At 41.5% G+C, this 21,735-nt stretch overlaps 1 protein-coding gene across 1 annotated transcript; it reads right to left on the reverse strand.

Moving 5' to 3' along the window:
- Window positions 1-12,800: 12,800 nt before the first annotated feature.
- Window positions 12,801-15,468, reverse strand: LOC148030144 (F-box/kelch-repeat protein At3g61590-like). The gene is made up of 3 exons (XM_087686419.1): window positions 14,922-15,468; window positions 14,457-14,778; window positions 12,801-14,154 (listed from the first exon to the last, which is right to left on the reverse strand). Exons 1-3 carry the CDS (start codon window positions 14,953-14,955, stop codon window positions 13,005-13,007), a joined length of 1,506 nt encoding a protein of 501 aa, XP_087542545.1. The 5' UTR covers window positions 14,956-15,468; the 3' UTR covers window positions 12,801-13,004.
- Window positions 15,469-21,735: the final 6,267 nt, after the last annotated feature.

Here is a 21,735-nt window from a genome sequence, read left to right on the forward strand (position 1 = left end):
TGGAATTTGTCTAGTTAACTAAGTTTAACTTTGACAAATGGAAACAATTGTCCAGTAGGTGTTGAGATATCGAGCTCCACTCGTGATATGCCAGGGTGACCGTTGTGTATTTATGTCACCGACTTGTCAGTTGCAGACGCGGTTGGTACACCGCCCATGAATAATAGCTACATGATAGCTATCCTTATCTACTCTAGTTCGTGGCTCAGTTAGTATGCCACCTTAGTTAGTTGAGTTTGGTTTGAGACCCATACATAGGGTTCTTCTATTTCTTTGTACTAGAGTTCTTTTGGCTTACACAACTAAGAAGAGGAAAACTGTTTTCAGCCTCCACCCTTGTGTGTCTTCCCCCATTGTGCAAGCAAGAAAGCTTCAAGCGAGACTCCTTCCTTCTCTCCCACAATCTTGACATGGTATCAGAGCCTTGTTCGTGGTAAGGAGCTCAAGAAAGCAAGCCAAGCTCACGGTGTTCTGGTAAGAGGAGCAGTGTTGCTTTCATTTTCTGTTTTGGGAGCAGATCTCTGCAGGTAGCACAGTCAGAAAGTGCAGGAGTGTATTGTCTCAGGTTGAGACGCCCTTCGCGGTGAAGCAAGAGGGCAGTATATGCTGCGGGAGAGGACTTTAGCCCGTGGCGACCTTGTTTTTTTTATTTGAGGCCATTTCGGGGCCTGTTTTGGAGGCGGCAGTTCTCTGCACGCACTCAAAAAAAGGCCCAGTTTTATGCTGTGCAGCCACTATTCTACAGGTCGGTGAAAAGTTACTGTAGAAATTGCATCGTATGCTTGTGCGCAGAGACATTCGGAGTTACAGAATCTGTCAAGATTGTGGGAGAGAAGGAAGGAGTCTCGCTTGAAGCTTTCTTGCTTGCACAATGGGGGAAGACACACAAGGGTGGAGGCTGAAAACAGTTTTCCTCTTCTTAGTTGTGTAAGCCAAAAGAACTCAAGTACAAAGAAATAGAAGAACCCTAGATATGGGTCTCAAACCAAACTCAACTAACTAGGGTGGCATACTAACTGAGCCACGAACTAGAGTAGATAAGGATAGCTATCATGTAGCTATTATTCATGGGCGGTGTACCAACCTCATCTGCAACCGACACGTCGGTGACATAAATACACAACGGTCACCCTGGCGTATCACGAGTGGAGCTCGATATCTCAACACTCCCCCTCGAGCTCAATCCCAATTCCTCCACACCAAGCAGGTCTCTGAACTTGCGCAGCTTCTCTGCGCCCAATGCCTTCGTAAATATGTCAGCTACCTGATCCTCTGTACTGACATAAACTAGATCAATAAGACCTAGTAAAACCCTCTCTCGCACATAGTGATAATGCACCTCAATGTGCTTTGTTCTAGCATGATAGACTGGGTTATTTGCCAAGTGTATACTACTCATGTTGTCACAATAAATGACAACTGGCCCATCTGAAGGCTGATGCATATCATAAAGTAGCTTATGCAACCAAGCTACCTCACATGCAGCCATTGCTGCACCCCTGTACTCAGCCTCTGTGCTCGACAAGGCAACTGTAGGCTGTTTCTTGCTGCTCCAAGTGACTGCAGCACTCCCAAAAGAGAACACATATCCACTGGTAGATCTTCTATCAGAAATACTACCAGCCCAATCAGCATCAGTGTATCCATGCAGCTGTATCTGAACCCCAGTCTGATAAAATAGTCCATACTGCAATGTGGACTTCACATACCTGAGTATGCGTCTAGCCGCATCCAAATGCGGTTTCCTTGGAGCCTGCATAAACTGACTTACCAATCCAACAGCATAGCTCAAATCTGGCCTGGTAATAGTCATATAAATCAAACTTCCTACTATGCGTCTGTACATAGTAGGGTCTTCTAGAAGCTCACCTGCATCTGTGCTCAGCTTCACATTTTGCTCCAAAGGAACTGAAATAGGCTTACAGCCTGTCATCCCATATTTGGACAGCATGTCCAATTCATACTGCCTCTGCAAGAGCTGTATCCCACTTGGTGATCTAATCACCTCAATGCCCAAGAAATAACGCAGCTCTCCCAAATCCTTCATCTCAAATTTCTGCTTCAATAGCATTTTCACATGAAGGATATCTTCATCACTGTCACCTGTCATAATCAAATCATCAACATAAATGACAAGCAGCATAATACCTTTCTCTGTTTTTCTCACATAAAGTGAGAAATCTGCCTTGGAAATCTGAAATCCAATAGTGACAAGATACTGTCCTATCTTGTCAGACCATGCTCTAGGTGCTTGCTTCAAGCCATACAAAGCTTTCTTCAACCTGCAAACAAACTCAGGATGAACAGCATGCACATAACCTGGTGGCTGCTCCATATAGACCTCTTCTTGCAAATCACCATGCAAGAAAGCATTCTTTACATCCATCTGATGTAAAGACCATCCCTTTGATGCAGCCATAGCAATGACTGCTCTTACGGTTGCCATCCTTGCAACCGGACTGAATGTTTCTTCATAGTCAATGCCATATGTTTGTGCATACCCCTTGACTACTAATCTTGCCTTGTATCTGTTCACAGAACCATCAGCATTGTGCTTCACCTTATAAACCCACTTACAGCCAATTGCATTCTTACCTTTAGGCAAAGGTACTAACTCCCATGTAGCATTTGCTTCCAAGGCATCCATTTCTTCATCCATGGCTTTCTCCCATTTTTCTTTTCCCATGGCTTCCTCAAAAGAAGTGGGTTCTGGTTCCTGTATCACCTTGACCATATATGCATAGTGAATGGCTGTAAATCCATCATATTTCAGCCTATCCACAGGATACCTAGCTCTCGTAGACCTGCGCAAAGTAGGTTCACTCCCAGGTGCTCTCAAAACATCCCTGGTCTTCCTTACTCCAGGTGTAACAATAGAAGGAATACCCAACTCATCATCAATGCTTTGTTCTGAGCCACTGGAATCACCATCCACATAAGAGTGACCTGCATTCACATCAAACATGGGCTGATCAACCTTCTCTTTTCCTTTTCGTGATACCTGCATACCACTATCTGCATTGCTTTGAGAAGATTCTCCTGATCTCAATCTGCCTGTCCATGGCGAAGAATGTGAACCACTGCTAGAGGACGCTCCAGGTCCACTAATATTTTGTGACTGCTGCTGTGAATTCTGTGTAGCATTACCATTTTGTGCATCTTCATCATCAATCACATTTACTGGTTTATACCAGCTACTCATCTCATCAAAAACAACATCTCTGCTCACTGTAAACTTACGAGTAGAAGGGTTATAGCATCTATACCCTTTTTGCTGCAGAGAGTAACCAATAAAGATGCACTTCTCAGCTTTTGGATCCAACTTGGATCTCAGCTCATCTGGCACATGTACATAGGCAATGCAACCAAAAATTTTCAAATGAGAAATATCTGGTTTCCTACCAGTATACCTCTCCTCTGGAGTCATTCCATGTATTGCTGCAGTGGGAGTCCTGTTCATTATGTAGACTGCTGTAGCAACTGCTTCAGCCCAATAAAAATCTGGCAGGTCTTTTTCATTGAGCATGGCACGAGACACCTCTCCAATATGCCTGTTCTTCCTTTCTGCAATTCCATTTTGTTGTGGGGTATAACTGCATGAATATTGCTGCTTTATGCCATGCTCCTGCAAGAACTTTGCAAACTCATTTGAGAGGTACTCTCCCCCTCCATCTGACCTCAGGCATTTTATTTGCAGACCTGTTTCTTTTTCAGCCATAGCTTTAAGGGTTTTGAAATGCCCAAAAACTTCACTTTTCTTTTTCATAAAATACACCCAAACTTTTCTGCTATAGTCATCAATAAAAGTGACAAAATAATGACAGCCTCCAAGAGATGCAGCTTTAGTAGTCCACACATCAGAGTGGATTAATTCCAATGGCTTCTCACTCTCTTGAACATGTCTAGGAAATGGTTTCCTTGCCTGTTTTCCAAACTGACAGGCTTCACATACCTTATGCATTTCTGCAACCTTGAATTTGGGCAATCCTGCAACAATATTTTGGGCCTGCATTGATTTAAGTCGCTGTACATTAACATGACCAATGCGTTTATGCCAGATATCAATATCTGCAACTACACCGGTCCCATGTGCAAACATTGCTGCACTCAATTCAGACATGTCTGCATCCAATGTAAACATTCTGCCCTTCTTCTTTCCTTTTGCTATCAAGCGACCTTTATTTTTCATATCCTCAACAAAGCATCCATGAGGATTAAATCTGACCTGCAAGCCCTGTTCAACCATTTGACCAACTGAAACCAGATTCTTGGTGATATTCGGGACATGAAATACATCGGACAGGTATTTCTTTTTCCCATCCTGCATGGACAAAGGAATTTTTCCAATCTGCACAATAGGATGTGCAGTATCATCACCAGTCTCCACAAATCCTGGTTTTTCCATTTTCCTTGCATCCTCCATCCATTCTGCATGACCTGTCATGTGGTTTGATGCACCTGAGTCAACATACCATACATCATTGCTTTCTTCTGCACTTGTCACAGAATTGTTCATGTGCTGCACCATGAACAAATGCTCATTTCTGTCATCACCCTGTCTGTTAGAAGATGCATAATTCCCTTGTTGCAGTTTTTCATTCATGATGTCATTCTGCTTTTTATAGCAGTCTTTAGCCATATGACCCATTTTACCACAATAGTAGCATTCAACATTACTGTTTGCATTTTGACCTCTTTGCCATCCACCACGACCTCTTTGGCTCCCCCTGCCTCTAGAGTTACCACGTCCTCCTCCATAGGACTGGTTTTCTTGAGTTTGCTGCATATTCTGATTTCTACCACGGCCTCCAAATCGGCCTCCTCTACCTCTGCCTCTACCTCTTCCAGCATTTGAGTAGAAGACAGCTTCTTTTGAAGTTCCTCCTGAAGAAGATGCACCACCATTTCTCTGCTCCTCAGAAATTAGAAGAGCAATCAACTCCTCAAAATCAGGAAATCTTTCACGAACTGAAATGGATGTCCGAAACTGTGCATAATCCTTTCCTAGACCATTCAAGGTCACGGAAACTAAATCATCATCTTCCACTGGCGACCCAATGGAAGCAAGTGCATCTGCAATCTTCTTCACCTTCATGTGGTAGTCGTTGATGCTCATATTTTCTCTTTGCACATTGTGCAACTCTTGCTTGAGCTGCATTTTCCTGGCTTGCGTATTTGTGCTATACATTTTTGACAAAGTATCCCATGCCTCCTTTGGCGTACTTGCATCCTGAATATGCACAATCATAGAGTCTGAAATGCTGATAGACAGCCAATACATAACTTTCCTGGCTCTCTCATGCCATGTTTTAAATGCCTGCATTTGTTGTTGATTGGGAACATCAGGAAGAACTGGTTCTTCTTCATTTCCTGCAACAAATTCCCAATATCCTTTTCCCATAAGGAAATTCGTCATTCTAAACTTCCATGCCTGGAAGTTGTTCTTGTCAAGCTTTTCAGTGACAATCTGTGAAAGAGAATCAGACGCCATTACAGAATACTGCAAGAAATTCTGTCACTGCAAAAAACACAGCTTCACCCTCACAAGGGCAAATCTGCAAAACTGGCGAAAGTGGTATTTGACCACACAGTCACTTCCTAGTGACGATTTTGCATAAACAGGAACCAAGGATGATTTTGAAACTCCCAATGTCTCTGCGCACAAGCATACGATGCAATTTCTACAGTAACTTTTCACCGACCTGTAGAACAGTGGTCGCACAGCATAAAACTGAGCCTTTTCCTGAGTGCGTGCAGAAAACTTCCGTCTGCAAAACAGGCCCCGAAATGGCCTCAAATCAAAAAAACAAGGTCGCCAAGGGCTAAAGCCCTTTCCCGCAGCATATACTGCCCTCTTGCTTCACCGCGAAGGGCGTCTCAACCTGAGACAATGCACTCCTGCAATTTCCGGCTGTGCTACCTGCAGAGATCTGCTCCCAAAACAGAAAATGAAAGCAACACTGCTCCTCTTACCAGAACACCGCGAGCTTGGCTTGCTTTCTTGAGCTCCTTACCACGAACAAGGCTCTGATACCATGTCAAGATTGTGGGAGAGAAGGAAGGAGTCTCGCTTGAAGCTTTCTTGCTTGCACAATGGGGGAAGACACACAAGGGTGGAGGCTGAAAACAGTTTTCCTCTTCTTAGTTGTGTAAGCCAAAAGAACTCAAGTACAAAGAAATAGAAGAACCCTAGATATGGGTCTCAAACCAAACTCAACTAACTAGGGTGGCATACTAACTGAGCCACGAACTAGAGTAGATAAGGATAGCTATCATGTAGCTATTATTCATGGGCGGTGTACCAACCTCATCTGCAACCGACACGTCGGTGACATAAATACACAACGGTCACCCTGGCGTATCACGAGTGGAGCTCGATATCTCAACAGAATCATCCCTGTTGCCTGTTGATGCAAAATCGTCACTAGGAAGAGACGTGTGGTCAAATACCACTTTCGTCAGTTTTGCAGATTTTCCCCTGTGAGGGTGAAGCTGTGTTTTTTGTAGTGACAGAATTTTTTGCAGTGTTCTGTAATGGCATCTGATTCTCTTTCACAGATTGTCACTGAAAAGCTTGACAAGAACAACTTCCAAGCATGGAAGTTTAGAATGACGAATTTCCTTATGGGAAAAGGATATTGGGAATTTGTTGCAGGAAATGAAGAAGAACCAGTTCTTCCTGATGTTCCCAATCAACAGCAAATGCAGGCATTTAAAACATGGCATGAGAGAGCCAGGAAAGTTATGTACTGGCTATCTATCAGCATTTCAGAGTCTATGATTGTGCATATTCAGGATGCAAGTACGCCAAAGGAGGCATATGATACTTTGTCAAAAATGTATAGCACAAATACGCAAGCCAGGAAAATGCAGCTCAAGCAAGAGTTGCATAATGTGCAAAGAGAAAATATGAGCATCAATGACTACCACATGAAAGTGAAGAAGATTGCAGATGCACTTGCTTCCATCGGGTCGCCAGTGGAAGATGATGATTTAGTTTCTGTGACCTTGAATGGTCTAAGAAAGGATTATGCACAGTTTCGGACATCCATTTCAGTTCGTGAAAGATTTCCTGATTTTGAGGAGCTGATTGCTCTTCTAATTTTTGAGGAGCAAAGAAATGGTGGTGCATCTTCTTCAGGAGGAACTTCAAAAGAAGCTGTCTTCTACTCAAATGTTGGAAGAGGTAGAGGCAGAGGTAGAGGAGGCCGATTTGGAGGCCGTGGTGGCAAAAATCAGAATATGCAGCAAACTCAAGAAAACCAGTCCTATGGAGGAGGACGTGGTAACTCTAGAGGCAGGGGGAGCCAAAGAGGTCGTGGTGGATGGCAAAGAGGCCAAAAGGCAAACAGTAATGTTGAATGCTACTATTGTGGTAAAATGGGTCATATGGCTAAAGACTGCTATAAAAAGCAGAATGACATCATGAATGGAAAACTGCAACAAGGGAATTATGCATCTTCTAGTAGACAAGGTGATGACAGAAATGAGCATCTGTTTATGGTGCAGCACATGAACAATTCTGTGACAAGTGCAGAAGAAAGCAACGATGTATGGTATGTTGACTCAGGTGCATCAAACCACATGACAGGTCATGCAGAATGGATGGAGGATGCAAGAAAAATGGAAAAACCAGGATTTGTGGAGACTGGTGATGATACTGCACATCCTATTGTGCAGATTGGAAAAATTCCCTTGTCTATGCAGGATGGGAAAAAGAAATACATGTCCGATGTATTTCATGTCCCGAATATCACCAAGAATCTGGTTTCAGTTGGTCAAATAGTTGAACAGGGCTTGCAGGTCAGATTTAATCCTCATGGATGCTTTGTTGAGGATATGAAAAATAAAGGTCGCTTGATAGCAAAAGGAAAGAAGAAGGGCAGAATGTTTACATTGGATGCAGACATGTCTGAATTGAGTGCAGCAATGTTTGCACATGGGACCGGTGTAGTTGCAGATATTGATATCTGGCATAAACGCATTGGTCATGTTAATGTACAGCGACTTAAATCAATGCAGGCCCAAAATATTGTTGCAAGTTTGCCGAAATTCAAGGTTGCAGAAATGCATAAGGTATGTGAAGCCTGTCAGTTTGGAAAACAGGCAAGGAAACCATTTCCTAGACATGTTCAAGAGAGTAAGAAGCCGTTGGAATTAATCCACTCTGATGTGTGGACAACTAAAGCTGCATCTCTTGGAGGATGTCATTATTTTGTCAGTTTTATTGATGACTATAGCAGAAAAGTTTGGGTGTATTTTATGAAAAAGAAAAGTGAAGTTTTTGGGCATTTCAAAACTCTTAAAGCTATGGTTGAAAAAGAAACAGGCTTGCAGATAAAATGCTTAAGGTCAGATGGAGGGGGAGAGTACCTCTCAAATGAGTTTGCAAGGTTCCTACAGGAGCATGGCATAAAGCAGCAATATTCATGCAGTCATACCCCACAACAAAATGGAATTGCAGAAAGGAAAAACATGCATATTGGAGAGGTATCTCCTGCCATGCTCAATGAAAAAGACTTGCCAGATTTTTATTGGGGTGAAGCAGTTGCTACAGCAGTCTACATAATGAACAGGACTCCCACTGCAGCAATACATGGAATAACTCCAGAGGAGAGGTATACTGATAGGAAACCAGATATTTCTCATTTGAAAATTTTTTGTTGCATTGCCTATGTACATGTGCCAGATGAGTTGAGATCCAAGTTGGATCCAAAAGCTGAGAAGTGCATCTTTATTGGTTACTCTCTGCAGCAAAAAGGGTATAGATGCTATAACCCTTCTACTCGTAAGTTTACAGTGAGCAGAGATGTTGTTTTTGATGAGATGAGTAGCTGGTATAAACCAGTAAATGTGATTGATGATGTAGATGCACAAAATGGTAATGCTGCACAAAATTCACAGCAGCAGTCACAAAATATTAGTGGACCTGGAGCGTCCTCTAGTAGTGGTTCACATTCTTCACCATGGACAGGCAGATTGAGATCAGGAGAATCTTCTCAAAGTAATGCAGATAGTGGTATGCAGGTATCACGAAAAGGAAAAGAGAAGGTTGATCAGTCCATGTTTGATGTGAATGCAGGTCACTCTTATGTGGATGGTGAATCCAGTGGCTCAGAACAGAGCATTGATGATGAGTTGGGTATTCCTTCTATTGTTACACCTGGAGTAAGGAAGACCAAGGATGTTTTGAGAGCACCTGGGAGTGAACCTACTTTGCTAGGTATCCTGTGGATAGGCTGAAATATGATGGATTTACAGCCATTCACTATGCATATATGGTTAAAGTGATACAAGAACCAGAACCCACTTCTTTTGAGGAAGCCATGGGAAAAGAAAAATGGGAGAAAGCCATGGATGAAGAAATGGATGCCTTGGAAGCAAATGCTACATGGGAATTGGTACCTTTGTCTAAAGGTAAAAATGCAATTGGCTGTAAGTGGGTTTATAAGGTGAAGCACAATGCAGATGGTTCTGTGAATAGATACAAGGAAAGATTAGTAGTCAAGGGGTATGCACAAACATATGGCATTGACTATGAAGAAACATTCAGTCCGGTTGCAAGGATGGCAACCGTAAGAGCAGTCATTGCTATGGCTGCATCAAAGGGATGGTCTTTACATCAGATGGATGTAAAGAATGCCTTCTTGCATGGTGATTTGCAAGAAGAGGTCTATATGGAGCAGCCACCAGGTTATGTGCATGCTATTCATCCTGAGTTTGTTTGCAGGTTGAAGAAAGCCTTGTATAGCTTGAAGCAAGCACCTAGAGCATGGACTGACAAGATAGGACAGTATCTTGTCACTATTGGCTTTCAGATTTCCAAGGCAGATTTCTCACTTTATGTGAGAAAAACAGAGAAAGGTATTATGCTACTTGTCATTTATGTTGATGATTTGATTATGACAGGTGACAGTGATGAAGATATCCTTCATGTGAAAATGCTATTGAAGTAGAAGTTTGAGATGAAGGATTTGGGAGAGCTGCGTTATTTCTTGGGCATTGAGGTGATTAGATCACCAAGTGGGATACAGCTCTTGCAGAGGCAGTATGGATTGGACATGCTGTCCAAATATGGGATAACAGGCTGTAAGCCTATTTCAGTTCCTTTGGAGCAGAATGTGAAACTGAGCACAGATGCATGTGAGTTTCTAGAAGACCCTACTATGTACAAACGCATAGTAGGAAGTTTGATTTATATGACTATTACCAGGCCAGATTTGAGCTATGCTTTTGGATTGGTAAGTCAGTTTATGCAGGCTCCAAGGAAACCACATTTGGATGCGGCTAGACGCATACTCGGGTATGTGAAGTCCACATTGCAGTATGGACTATTTTATGAGACTGGGGTTCAAATACAGTTGCATGGATACACTGATGCTGATTGGGCTGGTAGTATTTCTGATAGACGATCTACCAGTGGATATGTGTTCTCTTTTGGGAGTGCTGCAGTCACTTGGAGCAGCAAGAAACAGCCTACAGTTGCCTTGTCGAGCACAGAGGCTGAGTACAGGGGTGCAGCAATGGCTGCATGTGAGGTAGCTTGGTTGCATAAGCTACTTTATGATATGCATCAGTCTACAGATGGGCCAGTTGTCATTTATTGTGACAACATGAGTAGTATACACTTGGCAAATAACCCAGTCTATCATGCTAGAACAAAGCACATTGAGGTGCATTATCACTATGTGCGAGAGAGGGTTTTACTAGGTCTTATTGATCTAGTTTATGTCAGCACAGAGGATCATGTAGCTGACATATTCACGAAGGCATTGGGCGCAGAGAAGCTGCGCAAGTTCAGAGACTTGCTTGGTATGCAGGAATTGGGATTGAGCTCGAGGGGGAGTGTTGAGATATCGAGCTCCACTCAAGCTACGCCAGGGTGACCGTTGTGTATTTATGTCACCGACTTGTCAGTTGCAGACGCGGCTGGTACACCGCCCATGAATAATAGCTACATGATAGCTATCCTTATCTACTCTAGTTCGTGGCTCAGTTAGTATGCCACCTTAGTTAGTTGAGTTTGGTTTGAGACCCATACATAGGGTTCTTCTATTTCTTTGTACTAGAGTTCTTTTGGCTTACACAACTAAGAAGAGGAAAACTGTTTTCAGCCTCCACCCTTGTGTGTCTTCCCCCATTGTGCAAGCAAGAAAGCTTCAAGTGAGACTCCTTCCTTCTCTCCCACAATCTTGACAGTAGGGAGCTTCAACCACCTACCAAGAGTTGCGCCTCTTGGGCATTCAAGGGCAGCACACCTCACAAAAGTAAAAGAAAAAATCTTCTCAAGTACATATAAATCCTCACTTTTAGTATGTATAAACATGCAAAACTTTCTAATTCAAATCTCTTGAATATTGGGATGAATTGGTGGAAGGCTCAAGAAGTAGTGCTACCATCAAGTGGGGTTATGCCTAGCTATAAGGTTTGAGGAAAGGCAACTTCACCCCATCCTAAGTAGAATGTTTTGAAGAAGCCTTTAAAAATCGAAATATATAGTAGTACAATTTTGCGAAGCATGAAGAGAAAATAGATTCAAAGTTTCAAAGTCCTCTTTGTTGTTCAATGAGAAGGATTTGAATACAATTTTATAAAAAATATTTCACGAACCCCACTTACTTTTATGTGAGCTAATCAAGACAAAAAATGATTTATTCTTTGTAATGTAAGAGGTATAACATGCAAGAGTTTTCGAGCCAAGGCTTAACCTTGGGGTATGGCATCCCTTTAACGAAATCCTTCGAGATTGGTAGTTTTAGCTGGTGAGAGTCCAACACTACATGGATCACTGAACCAAGGTGCTAGGTGTCTACCCACGCTTCGTCATTTGGGTGGTAAGCGGAGTCTTTCAAGGAACATGTTCATGAAGGAAGTAGCGAAATCACAAGCTAGTGGCATAGGGTTTCGCCTCTTAGCCTGATTAGGCACCCAACTCAAAGAACAAAAACAAAAAACATGCAAGAGCTAACAAATAAAATTGTTAAATTTTCTTACTTTATAAAAAATGTCATTTCCAAATCAAGATTGGGAAAATAATCATTCCTTGTAATGCATGAGGTAACATGCAAACATGTCACATCTAAAAATGCTGACATATCATAATTTTTCAGAAAATATAAAATCATAATCAAGATTCCATAATGAGTTTTTATTTGTAATGCAAGAGTTAACATGCAAAGCCTCACATCAAATTCATAATTTACAAAAATTTGAATTGCTAATCAAGACTAAGAAAACGAAATTTTTTTCTTTTAATGCAAGAAGTAATATGTACAATAGCTCACAACTAAAAATGCTGAAAATTTATCATGTATAGAAAATGTAAGAGGGGTTTCACACAAAGAGTGAGCAAAGTGTTGCTCTTGCATTCGGTGTAGGAGAAAAGCTGAAGTCACCTTACAAATGAAACAACAATTTGCAAACAATACCTCTATAGGGTATAGTTTCAGAATCCATAACTGCATTTCAAGATTTCCGGAATTCGACAAATTTGGGCTTGTGAGAATAACCTCTAAATTCCTAATCAACACTAGGAACATGATTTTTTTGTTCTTTTGTAATGCTAGAGGTAATATGCAAAAGCTCCCAAGGGCTACAGGCACTTAGAAGATTTACAAGTCAATTTACATAGAGAGCTCAGGCAGTCAGGCTTTCTTAGTACAGATGGAGAGGGTTCCAGCCAATGGGCTGAGCCCCCTTCCATTGTACAAACTCTATCCTTTTTTAATACATTTAACACTTTTATCGAGAGAGAGAAAAAAACTCACATGCAAATATGCTGAAATTTCAGAATTTACGTATAATGTAAATTCATGGGAAAACTCACATGTAAAAATGCTGAAAATTCATAATTTACAGGAAATGTAAATTGGGTAGAAAAATGGGCTGGGCACAAGCAGGGAAGTGTTTGATGATCAACCCGGCTCTCTCTCTCTCTCTCTCTCTCTCTCTCTGTGTCTGTGTGGAAAATTTCCTGTGCCTGTGTTTTGTGTTTGATCATTCATTCATGGGCAGGCGTCAAAGCGAGGCTCGAACACGAAGCCCAGCAAATGGAAGTCTCTGTTCTTAGGGAAGAGAGGATCGCTGGGCAGCCATGTCCATGACCCCATGGCCATATCGCACACCAGGACCTGAGGGCTCAGGTGGGTGGTGATGTATATGGAGCCCCCCACCCCTGCACACACAAATGGGGAGTAGGAGGCCAGGGGTTCTGAAAACTTCTTGCAGACTCCAGAAGGCATCGTCATAATCTCAACCCAGCTGTACTCTAGGCCCCTCCCCTTCTCTGCTGATGATGACCCTCTCCCCTGCTGCCCTCCATGGTATACCATCTCCCATATGCAGATGGCTGTGCTGTGATTCCTCTGTTTCATCTCAGAATTATTGGCATACGATCCCTGCCTGCCATGATTCATGCTTGGAGTATTCATGATTGGAGTTTGCCTACTAGTGGCCGTGCAGCTTGTCCTCCCCACCATCAGAAGCCTGTTCTTGGCTATAGCCACGAGGGACGGCGTTGACAGCGCAGCCGGCATCGCCACTTCGATCTCCTCCCATGAGCGTGTGCTGGGGTTGAACATAACCACACCATAAGGCATCTCTGTCAAGCAGTAGAAGCGCCCGTTGCACCACACGCCTGGGTCCGACCCAAACTTTGCGTGCGGGGGAGGATCGCTTGCCGTGCTCCAAGAATTAGTAGAAGAATGATAGACTTCTGTCATGAGATTGAAGGTATGTGCAGGGTTAGGTGTGGGCATTCCATCCTCACCAGCAACCACGATTATGTATGAATAGTTGGACGATGATGATGAATCAGAGCTATTGTAGTCAATGGTGGCTGTAATTTTATGGATGAGGCTGAGCTTTTGCATGGGGGGGAGTTGCTTGAAGGAGCGGGTAATGGGATTGCAGATGGAGAGGACTCTGCATTCTGCGACTTGGTTCCCAAGGCAGAAGAGGCTGCCAGTGGAGGCAATGACCGAGGAATTGGCAGGTGAGGTGCAGGGCTTGAGGAAGGTCAGCCATTTGGATAGAGATGGATCAAAGGAGCACGCGAGCGGGCCAATGGTGCAGAGGAGAAAGCACGGGCGATGGGGAGAATTCTCCGAATGAGAGCTCACGAACGTCTGCGATAGCAGCACAGAGTTCCACCTCCTGCACAGCAACATACACATGGACACAGGACATTACGTTCAGAATCTGCCAGAGGCTCACATGCATTGATACTAACGTACCTCACCCTTAACATAACAGTACTTGGGAATCCTCAGTTCCTTTTTACTTTGCTTCAATTTGAATTCATATTGCAAGCACATGTATTTGGGGGAGAAACACATGGAGAAAGTCTCTGGCTTCATCAGTTGTTTTTTTTCCTATCTGGATGAATTGAACCGCTCTGGCAAATACTTTCATTATTCATGTTCATCCTCTGATGGGAAGGACTCAGAAAACCCTGCCTGCACACGCTCCGGAACCGCACCACGCTAGTCAGCGGCAAGCAAGCCAACACCTTCTCCATCACGTCCTCTGGCAGTGAGCTCCATATCTGTGCATCCATGGCAGCATCCTCCTGACGATGAAGCGTCACAGCAGGGCCGCCGCCGTCGAAGTCCTCCTCGGATGGCGAATCCGATGATGTTGATCTGGCTCTGGCACACCTCCAGCTTGGGGGTGAGAAAGGCAGCTTCTCCCAGACGAAGAGCTGGCCGTCTGGGGCAATCCATCTCAATGCATAGTCTGCCCAGCTCCTTTTGGGTTGGCTTCCGGCGTGCTCCCGATCTGCGGCACAGGCGCGGTGCAAATTACAACAGTCAGAAGGAACTGAACACTTCTCTAAACTTAGTGAAACTGCCAAAACTTAGTTAAACTGCCAATTCCGCAATACACACAGGGGCTAAATCAGAGGCACACAAGTACGGCACCTTTGGAGGTGAAGCTGGGAGCGACCTGGAGCATGGTGGAGCAGATGGAAGAAGTGGGCTGGGGGAGGGGAGGCAGGAGGGATGATATAGGACTATCAGGAAAAGCTAAAGGAGAGGGAGGAAGACATGTTTAGGACAACAGGTACACAGAGAGAGAGAGAGAGAGAGAGAGATGACGGTCCAAAAATGACATAATGATGAGGGGCGAGATACTCTGTCTAAAGATATATGCTCTTTCTCTTCCCTCTCTCTGCTCCCTCTGGAGTCTGTATCAATCAATAATGAATGGTGTGTTAGAGAAGAGAGAGAGAGAGCGCCTAGGCAGCAGTCTTATTAAGTGGGTGTCCTCCATCTTGGCCGCAGGAGAGGATAGATTCGCAAAAAAAAAAAAAAGATTAAGAAGCGTGTTTTTGTTTTCTTATATTTCCGAATTGTCCCTTCAATTATTTTTTTATCGGCTTGTCGAAAGCCCAATTTCCCAAAGGCGCAGGCCCAGCCAGCTGCTGCTGCAGAGGGGGATGATGCTCTCGTAAGGGGAGGAGAGACGGCGCTAGAGAGCTATCCGAGAGAGAGAGAGAGAGAGAGAGAGAGAGAGGAGGGGGGTATATTATAGAATTAAGAGAGAGAGAGAGAGAGAGAGAGAGTGTGTGTGTGTGTGTGTGTGTGTGTGTGTAGAACTAAGAGAGGGAGAGAATATATTATAAAACCTGGGGAGGGAGAGAGAGAGAGGAGAAAATGGAGAAAATAAGAGAGACTATGTAGAACTAAGAGAGGGAGTATGTAGAGCCATTTGGGAGCGGGGGGGTCTTTCTAGCTGATCCCTCCTTTGGGGGCCTTTCACACTCCCAACCCTCATAAAGCTTCCATTAACTAACCAAGACAAACGATTTACTTCTACGTTCTAACCTTGCAGCCCTCATAAGCTTCCATGAGGTTATGAAGACAAAAAAACAATATAACAAAGACAAACAAGTTATTTCTAACCCGTGGAAGGTTCAATGGGGCAAGCAATGTTGCAGAGACAAGCACAAGTTATTTCTAAACACAAGAATTCTTTGATTGGGCAAGAAATGTTACAAACCACAAGCACAAGTCATTTCTAAACCCATGAAAGGTTCTATCGAGCAAGCAATGATACAAAGACAAAACACGTTTTTTAAAAACCCATTGAAGGCACAATCATGGAAGCAACATTACAAGAAACGCTAATTATTTATGATCCCATAGAAGGAACAATGAATCAATCCATGCAAAGCCCTTAATGTTTACTAAATTTGAAACATCATTTATATTCAAATCTAAACTTGCTTGCAAAAGACATTATATTTTTTGCTAAGACTTGATATGAGGCTCAACCTTTCCTAAACCACTTGATTAGGAAAAAGGTAAAATGTTTTTAAGAGTAATCATATCCTTAATGCCATCATTCTATTTAGGAAGGGATTGAACATGTCTCAAGAGACCAACTAAGCTTTTTTATTCTTCAATTTGGACTTTGATATAGCCTATGATAGGCTAGATTGGGATTTCATATAACAATCCCTCCATGAGCAAGTTGGGGTGAGAGGCTTACTTAAGTATGTTGAGGTCTTATTTGTGAATGTGAAAGCCATCTAAGTGCATATTGATTATTTTTATTTGAACATGCCTATATGGCAAGGCTATTTCATGGATTCCTTGCTCTTTGGTACTACTATAGATGCCCTTGGGAAGCTTAAGCTCACATTAATAAAAGTAATTGTTGCACTTATCTCCCTTATGTGGTCCAAAAAGAAAGAACCAACTCCAATAGTGAGATCTCAATATCTGAAGTAGCATTGAGAGCTTGAGATTCACTTTTAGAAAGATTTAAATATCTAAAGCAGCATTTAGAGCTTGAGATTCACTTTTACAAAGATTTAAATAACTAAAGCAGCATTTAGAGCTTGAGATTAACTTTAAATGATACTCTAGAGATCTCCAACCAACCCATTAAGGGAAAGCACCCCCTTCATGCATGGCTCCCCTTGGGATGGTAAAGGGCATGTGAAGACATCTCCTAAGGTTAAAAATCCAACTACGCTACTTCACTAGAGTAGCATCAGCCTCAATAGGTGACTTATTACATGTATCATCATCAAAAGAGGAAATTGTGGGAGACAAACATGTTCTTCTAGTCCTTATAATCCTCCTTGTACTTCTCATAATCACAAATATAAAGGCCTTTCTCATCACAAAGTCAACATTTGATATTGTTCCCTTTATTGGATTTCCTAGAATCAAAAGCATGTGAGCAAGACCGGCACTCCCTTAGAAGTAATACACATCCATGAAACAAAGCAACCCACATCTCAAAGTCCTAAAGGGAAGAACTCACATCCTCAAGTGTCAAAGGTTAAGTTTGTGGGCTCATGGTAATAGAAATGCCAAATTTATCATACTTCAAAAGTGGAAGTTTGGAGAGCAACATGTGAGTCAAATGAGTATTATCAAGAGCAAACGCTCTAAATATTGATGATGTCAAGAACATTATTTGTTTGAAACTGATCCACATCCCCCGTGTCATAGTTGAAATCTTGATTGTCTAAATAAAGAAAATGGTGGAATCAGCTATAGTGATGATATGAAGTATCGCCAAGTGGTAAGGCATTGGTTTTTATGATCAAGACATACTCCTAAGAGTCTTTGTTCTCCCAAACACATACCACATAAAGGTTAGGTTGATCAATCACCAAATCATCAAGAAAAACCTTCTCACCATAATCACAATTGGGCTGATAGGAACAACAAGGGACTTGTTGAATCATAACTATGGATTTGGAATCAATCCCATCAACCACACACCACAAGCATTAGACCACCAATTGAGAGTTGACCTTCACTTTCTATAAGGGATGTTTCAGGCCATCCAACTCGTTAGCCCTTGGGAAAACAAGCGAAGGAAGGAGAACGAACATATTACAAATGAAAATTTATATCTACTAAGAAAAACACCCTTAAAGGTGTTGGGTTGAAGACTAGGTAAAGACTCATATCACCTTGAAGTTCAAATGTTGCTACAAGAGGGGCTTCCCTCAAAAGACCAAATCATACATGTGAATATTTACTAAGTTGGAGCTCCAATTGCGAACAAGTATGCAAGCACATGCAAAAGCCAAAACACCCAAGGTGGTCGCTTTTTGTAAGGGTATCCTAACCCATAAGTTAACAAGTCGAATGATTTTAAATTATGTGAAACATAGAGGACACATATTATACACTATTTTCAAACTAGGGGTGGTTAAATCCAAGCATGAAAAAGTATACATATGTAGTCTCGTAAATGAAAAGAGTATTTTCTCTACATAAGGAGGCTAGTAAAATCTTCAAATATGTATACACGTGTTTATTTATCAAGGCTTGAACACTCCTAATAGGGGTAGTTTCTTAAAAGTGTATAGTTTGGGCAAAAATGTCATGCCTTGTAGGAGCTACCTAAGACCATGCCAAGGGGGAGTACACCATGCTCTCGAAATACAAAGAATGGTTGTTGCTCAAGTCATTGGTCGTAGAGATGAACATTGCAAGTCACACCTATTCCAAGTCAAAAAACAAATATCACCACATCACACGCTATAGAGCCAATACCACAGGCTTGCCACAAAAAGCAACAAGCCCAAGCATGTATTAGGTGCACACTCTAACAATCTAGTTTGCAACCACTTTATCTCTAGTCTTTCAATATAAAGTGACCCTAATCCTTCTTGCATAGGGAGGACTCAATGCTTTCAAACAACATTGGCTAGTAGCATCATTACTCCAAAAAAATTTCCTATTAAGAGAGGAAAGCAAATCGAACACTAGATTAAGGGGCTCCGAATAGGGGAGAAAGTAGATAGTAGAAGGGACAACTAAATGCCTAATAATTACAGTTCTACTATAGCAAACCCTCATCATAATCCCTTCATTAGTCTAGCTTTTCCTTGACTTTATCTAGAACACATTGCCACCTTAGGTCTATGAGAATTTTCAATATGTTGAGTGCTTTTCCTTCATCAATTCGATAGTTATGATAATTGACCATTAGAAAGGGATTTCAAGTAAATCCCTAATGTGAATGTTTCTTTAATTAAAAAAAGATCCTAAGGTGAGGCTAGAAATTCAAAGACCGTTACAAAAGGCCTCCATAGAACCATCATCATGGTGCATAATACCTGTCATGTTTCCTTTGGGATTTTTTGGAGTATCTAGGCATATCTACCTATGATCCCACCAAATTATAAGGGACATGAGAGTTCCTTGGGCTAGGGTGTTATTTTTGGGCATTATGAATATTTGTGTGATTGCCCCAACTAGTAAGTCATGTGTGGTGTCCCACATGTGTCTAAGACACCCGTGTATTCTCTCATTCCTACTAAGTACATTTTTCATTGGTGTTATTGCTTGTCTCTCTCTCTCTTCCTTTCACCCTCTTTGCATTTTCTTCTCATTTTCTTTTATGCAGCTTCCATCATGGTATCAGAGCATGAATGTCAAGAATCTCCTTCTTCATCCTCATCATCAGTGTAATACATCTCCACACATCTAACAATCTTTAGAGGAGCATATAGCTATGGCATGGATGTATTGGGGTCAACCATTGTCTACGTTTTTGAAATTGTAACTCAACAACTTTTATGGTGACTAGTGATTTGAATTTGATAGATATTGCTTTCTCCGATGTGATGTGTGGATGTTTCTAACTTGCATTGTAGCTAGTGGCCACTTGTTGAGTAGGAATTAGATCGAGAGTGTTCCCCTCTTGTTGAAAAAACATAGCCACTCTCTCTACCAATCCTTATCATATCTTGCTTTGGACTTAAATGACTTGATATGTTGTTGTAAGTGACTTTCTTGCTTCAAGCACAAAGTTTCCACCACTCTCTCCACTTACCTTATCTTTCCTTGGAATCAAATGGTTTGATCCCTCACTATAACATGATATAAAAAGTGAGTAGAAGGTTGTTTGAAAAAGGGCACTCAAACTACTAGGGACATCACTGATTTTCAAGCTAAGCATTGGCTCTAAGATCCCTACATCAAAATCCATTTTAGATTTTCCCTTAGGACCTCATCTTTGTTAAGCAAAAAATAAAGGTCTAGGAAATCAAGCTTATGAGAGGGGGAACTTTGACATCAAAGGCATTATATAAGGATGGAAATAAGATGTTATCAATACCCAATCTCCCCTTTGACACCACATACTTGATCACGAAGCTTAATAAAGGAGAGAATCTCAAGTGGATGTCGAAATAGTAAACATATAGGTTTCAAATTAGATGTCCAACCTCATGTTCCAATTCTTATTGCATCCCATCCAACCTCATGTGTCAATTCTTATTGCATCCCTTTGGACCAATGAAAGAGCCTCTAAATTGGGAATATCAGATGGTATGTGACCTACGTGTAAGAAATAGCTAAATATTATTTATCTTCTCTTTATTAATGCAATTCTCACAAATCATGCCTTAATATCCTTCATTAATTTATCACACATGGAAGCTAACACCAATTTAAACTAGAGCTATAAGTGGGAGAATATCATTGAATGAATTATTAATGGGAGAATCTTATGGGATTGCCTTATCACAAGGAACTAGATTATATCGCTATACTTATGGGATGTTTGGACTCACAATAGTATACCATATTTCAAGATGTCATTGTTGATCAAAGATTGGAATTGAAATGTGATAGATTGTTACAAATAGATGTGCATGCTAAGGAAATGAGACTAATGCCATAAATTGAATGATGGCCAAACCAAAGGCAAGAAATGTTAAAAATGCAAAAATGGAAGGTCCATGCAAGCGATTGTTGAAGTCGCCTACTATTCATTGAACATTACAATGTTGGCCAACTATTGTAGATCCCTTTTTGGAGGAAAACCCTCAAGGGCAAAGGAAAGGAGAAATGATTTTTACATGGAATCAAATTTTATAGATGATGAGAGCATGGCACCTTGATCCCCCCCCCCCGAAGACTCTCCTAACTCAAATAAGAATCACTTAGTTGTTTAAATCGATTGTATCAATCAACTAATGATGAGGAAGTTTCTAACTATGATGACTCATGGCATTTCTTTTTTTGCGATGATGGAAGCAGCAAGCAAGTTAGGAAAATTATGTATAGCATTTGTTGCATGTTGAATGCAACTTATATTTCTTTTGGTAAATAACATATCTGCAAAGATATCGAATATACTTATATGCAAATATGAAATTTTTTCCTCTACTTAGAAGGAGCTTCCTCTATTGTAGAGGGCTTGTCATGTGCAATGTGTGTAGTTTTATACATGTCTTACACCAATTGCTAATATGAAGTTCATCAACATAGTACCTTATGCAAGGTAAGTTAATGGAAGTAGGATCACATAATCACTACCTACAGTAGAGTCTTTCAAGCAAGCATGAAGTATCTAAAACTATTACCCCAGATTGATATGTAAGTCCACTTCATGGGGTGAGCATGGGACAATGTCTAATGCATGTGACACGGTGGTCACTCCCTTACTTGACAAGTAAAGAGGAAAATATATTGATTGGTAGGAAGCAACACTTGCGAAGCAAAATAGTGGGACTTCAAAGGATAGAGAAATGCTTACTATTCCTAAAGGGTTTGCACCTAAGAAATCCTTCTCTTAGATAAGATTTGAACAAAAGGTTGGGATTTAAATAAAGAAACCTTTTATGGACTAAGAAGTAACTCTAGGTTGACAAAGGTGACACAATAGTATTGGAAGATTATAGTAGACAAATAGCTTAACAAATGACAAAATAATATATAGCACAAATAGCTTTGAGAAAAATAGGTTTAC

This window comes from Lygodium microphyllum, chromosome 10, assembly GCF_053477565.2.
Source record: "Lygodium microphyllum isolate KBCC chromosome 10, Lygodium_microphyllum_v1.1.10, whole genome shotgun sequence".
Lineage (NCBI taxonomy): Eukaryota > Viridiplantae > Streptophyta > Polypodiopsida > Schizaeales > Lygodiaceae > Lygodium > Lygodium microphyllum.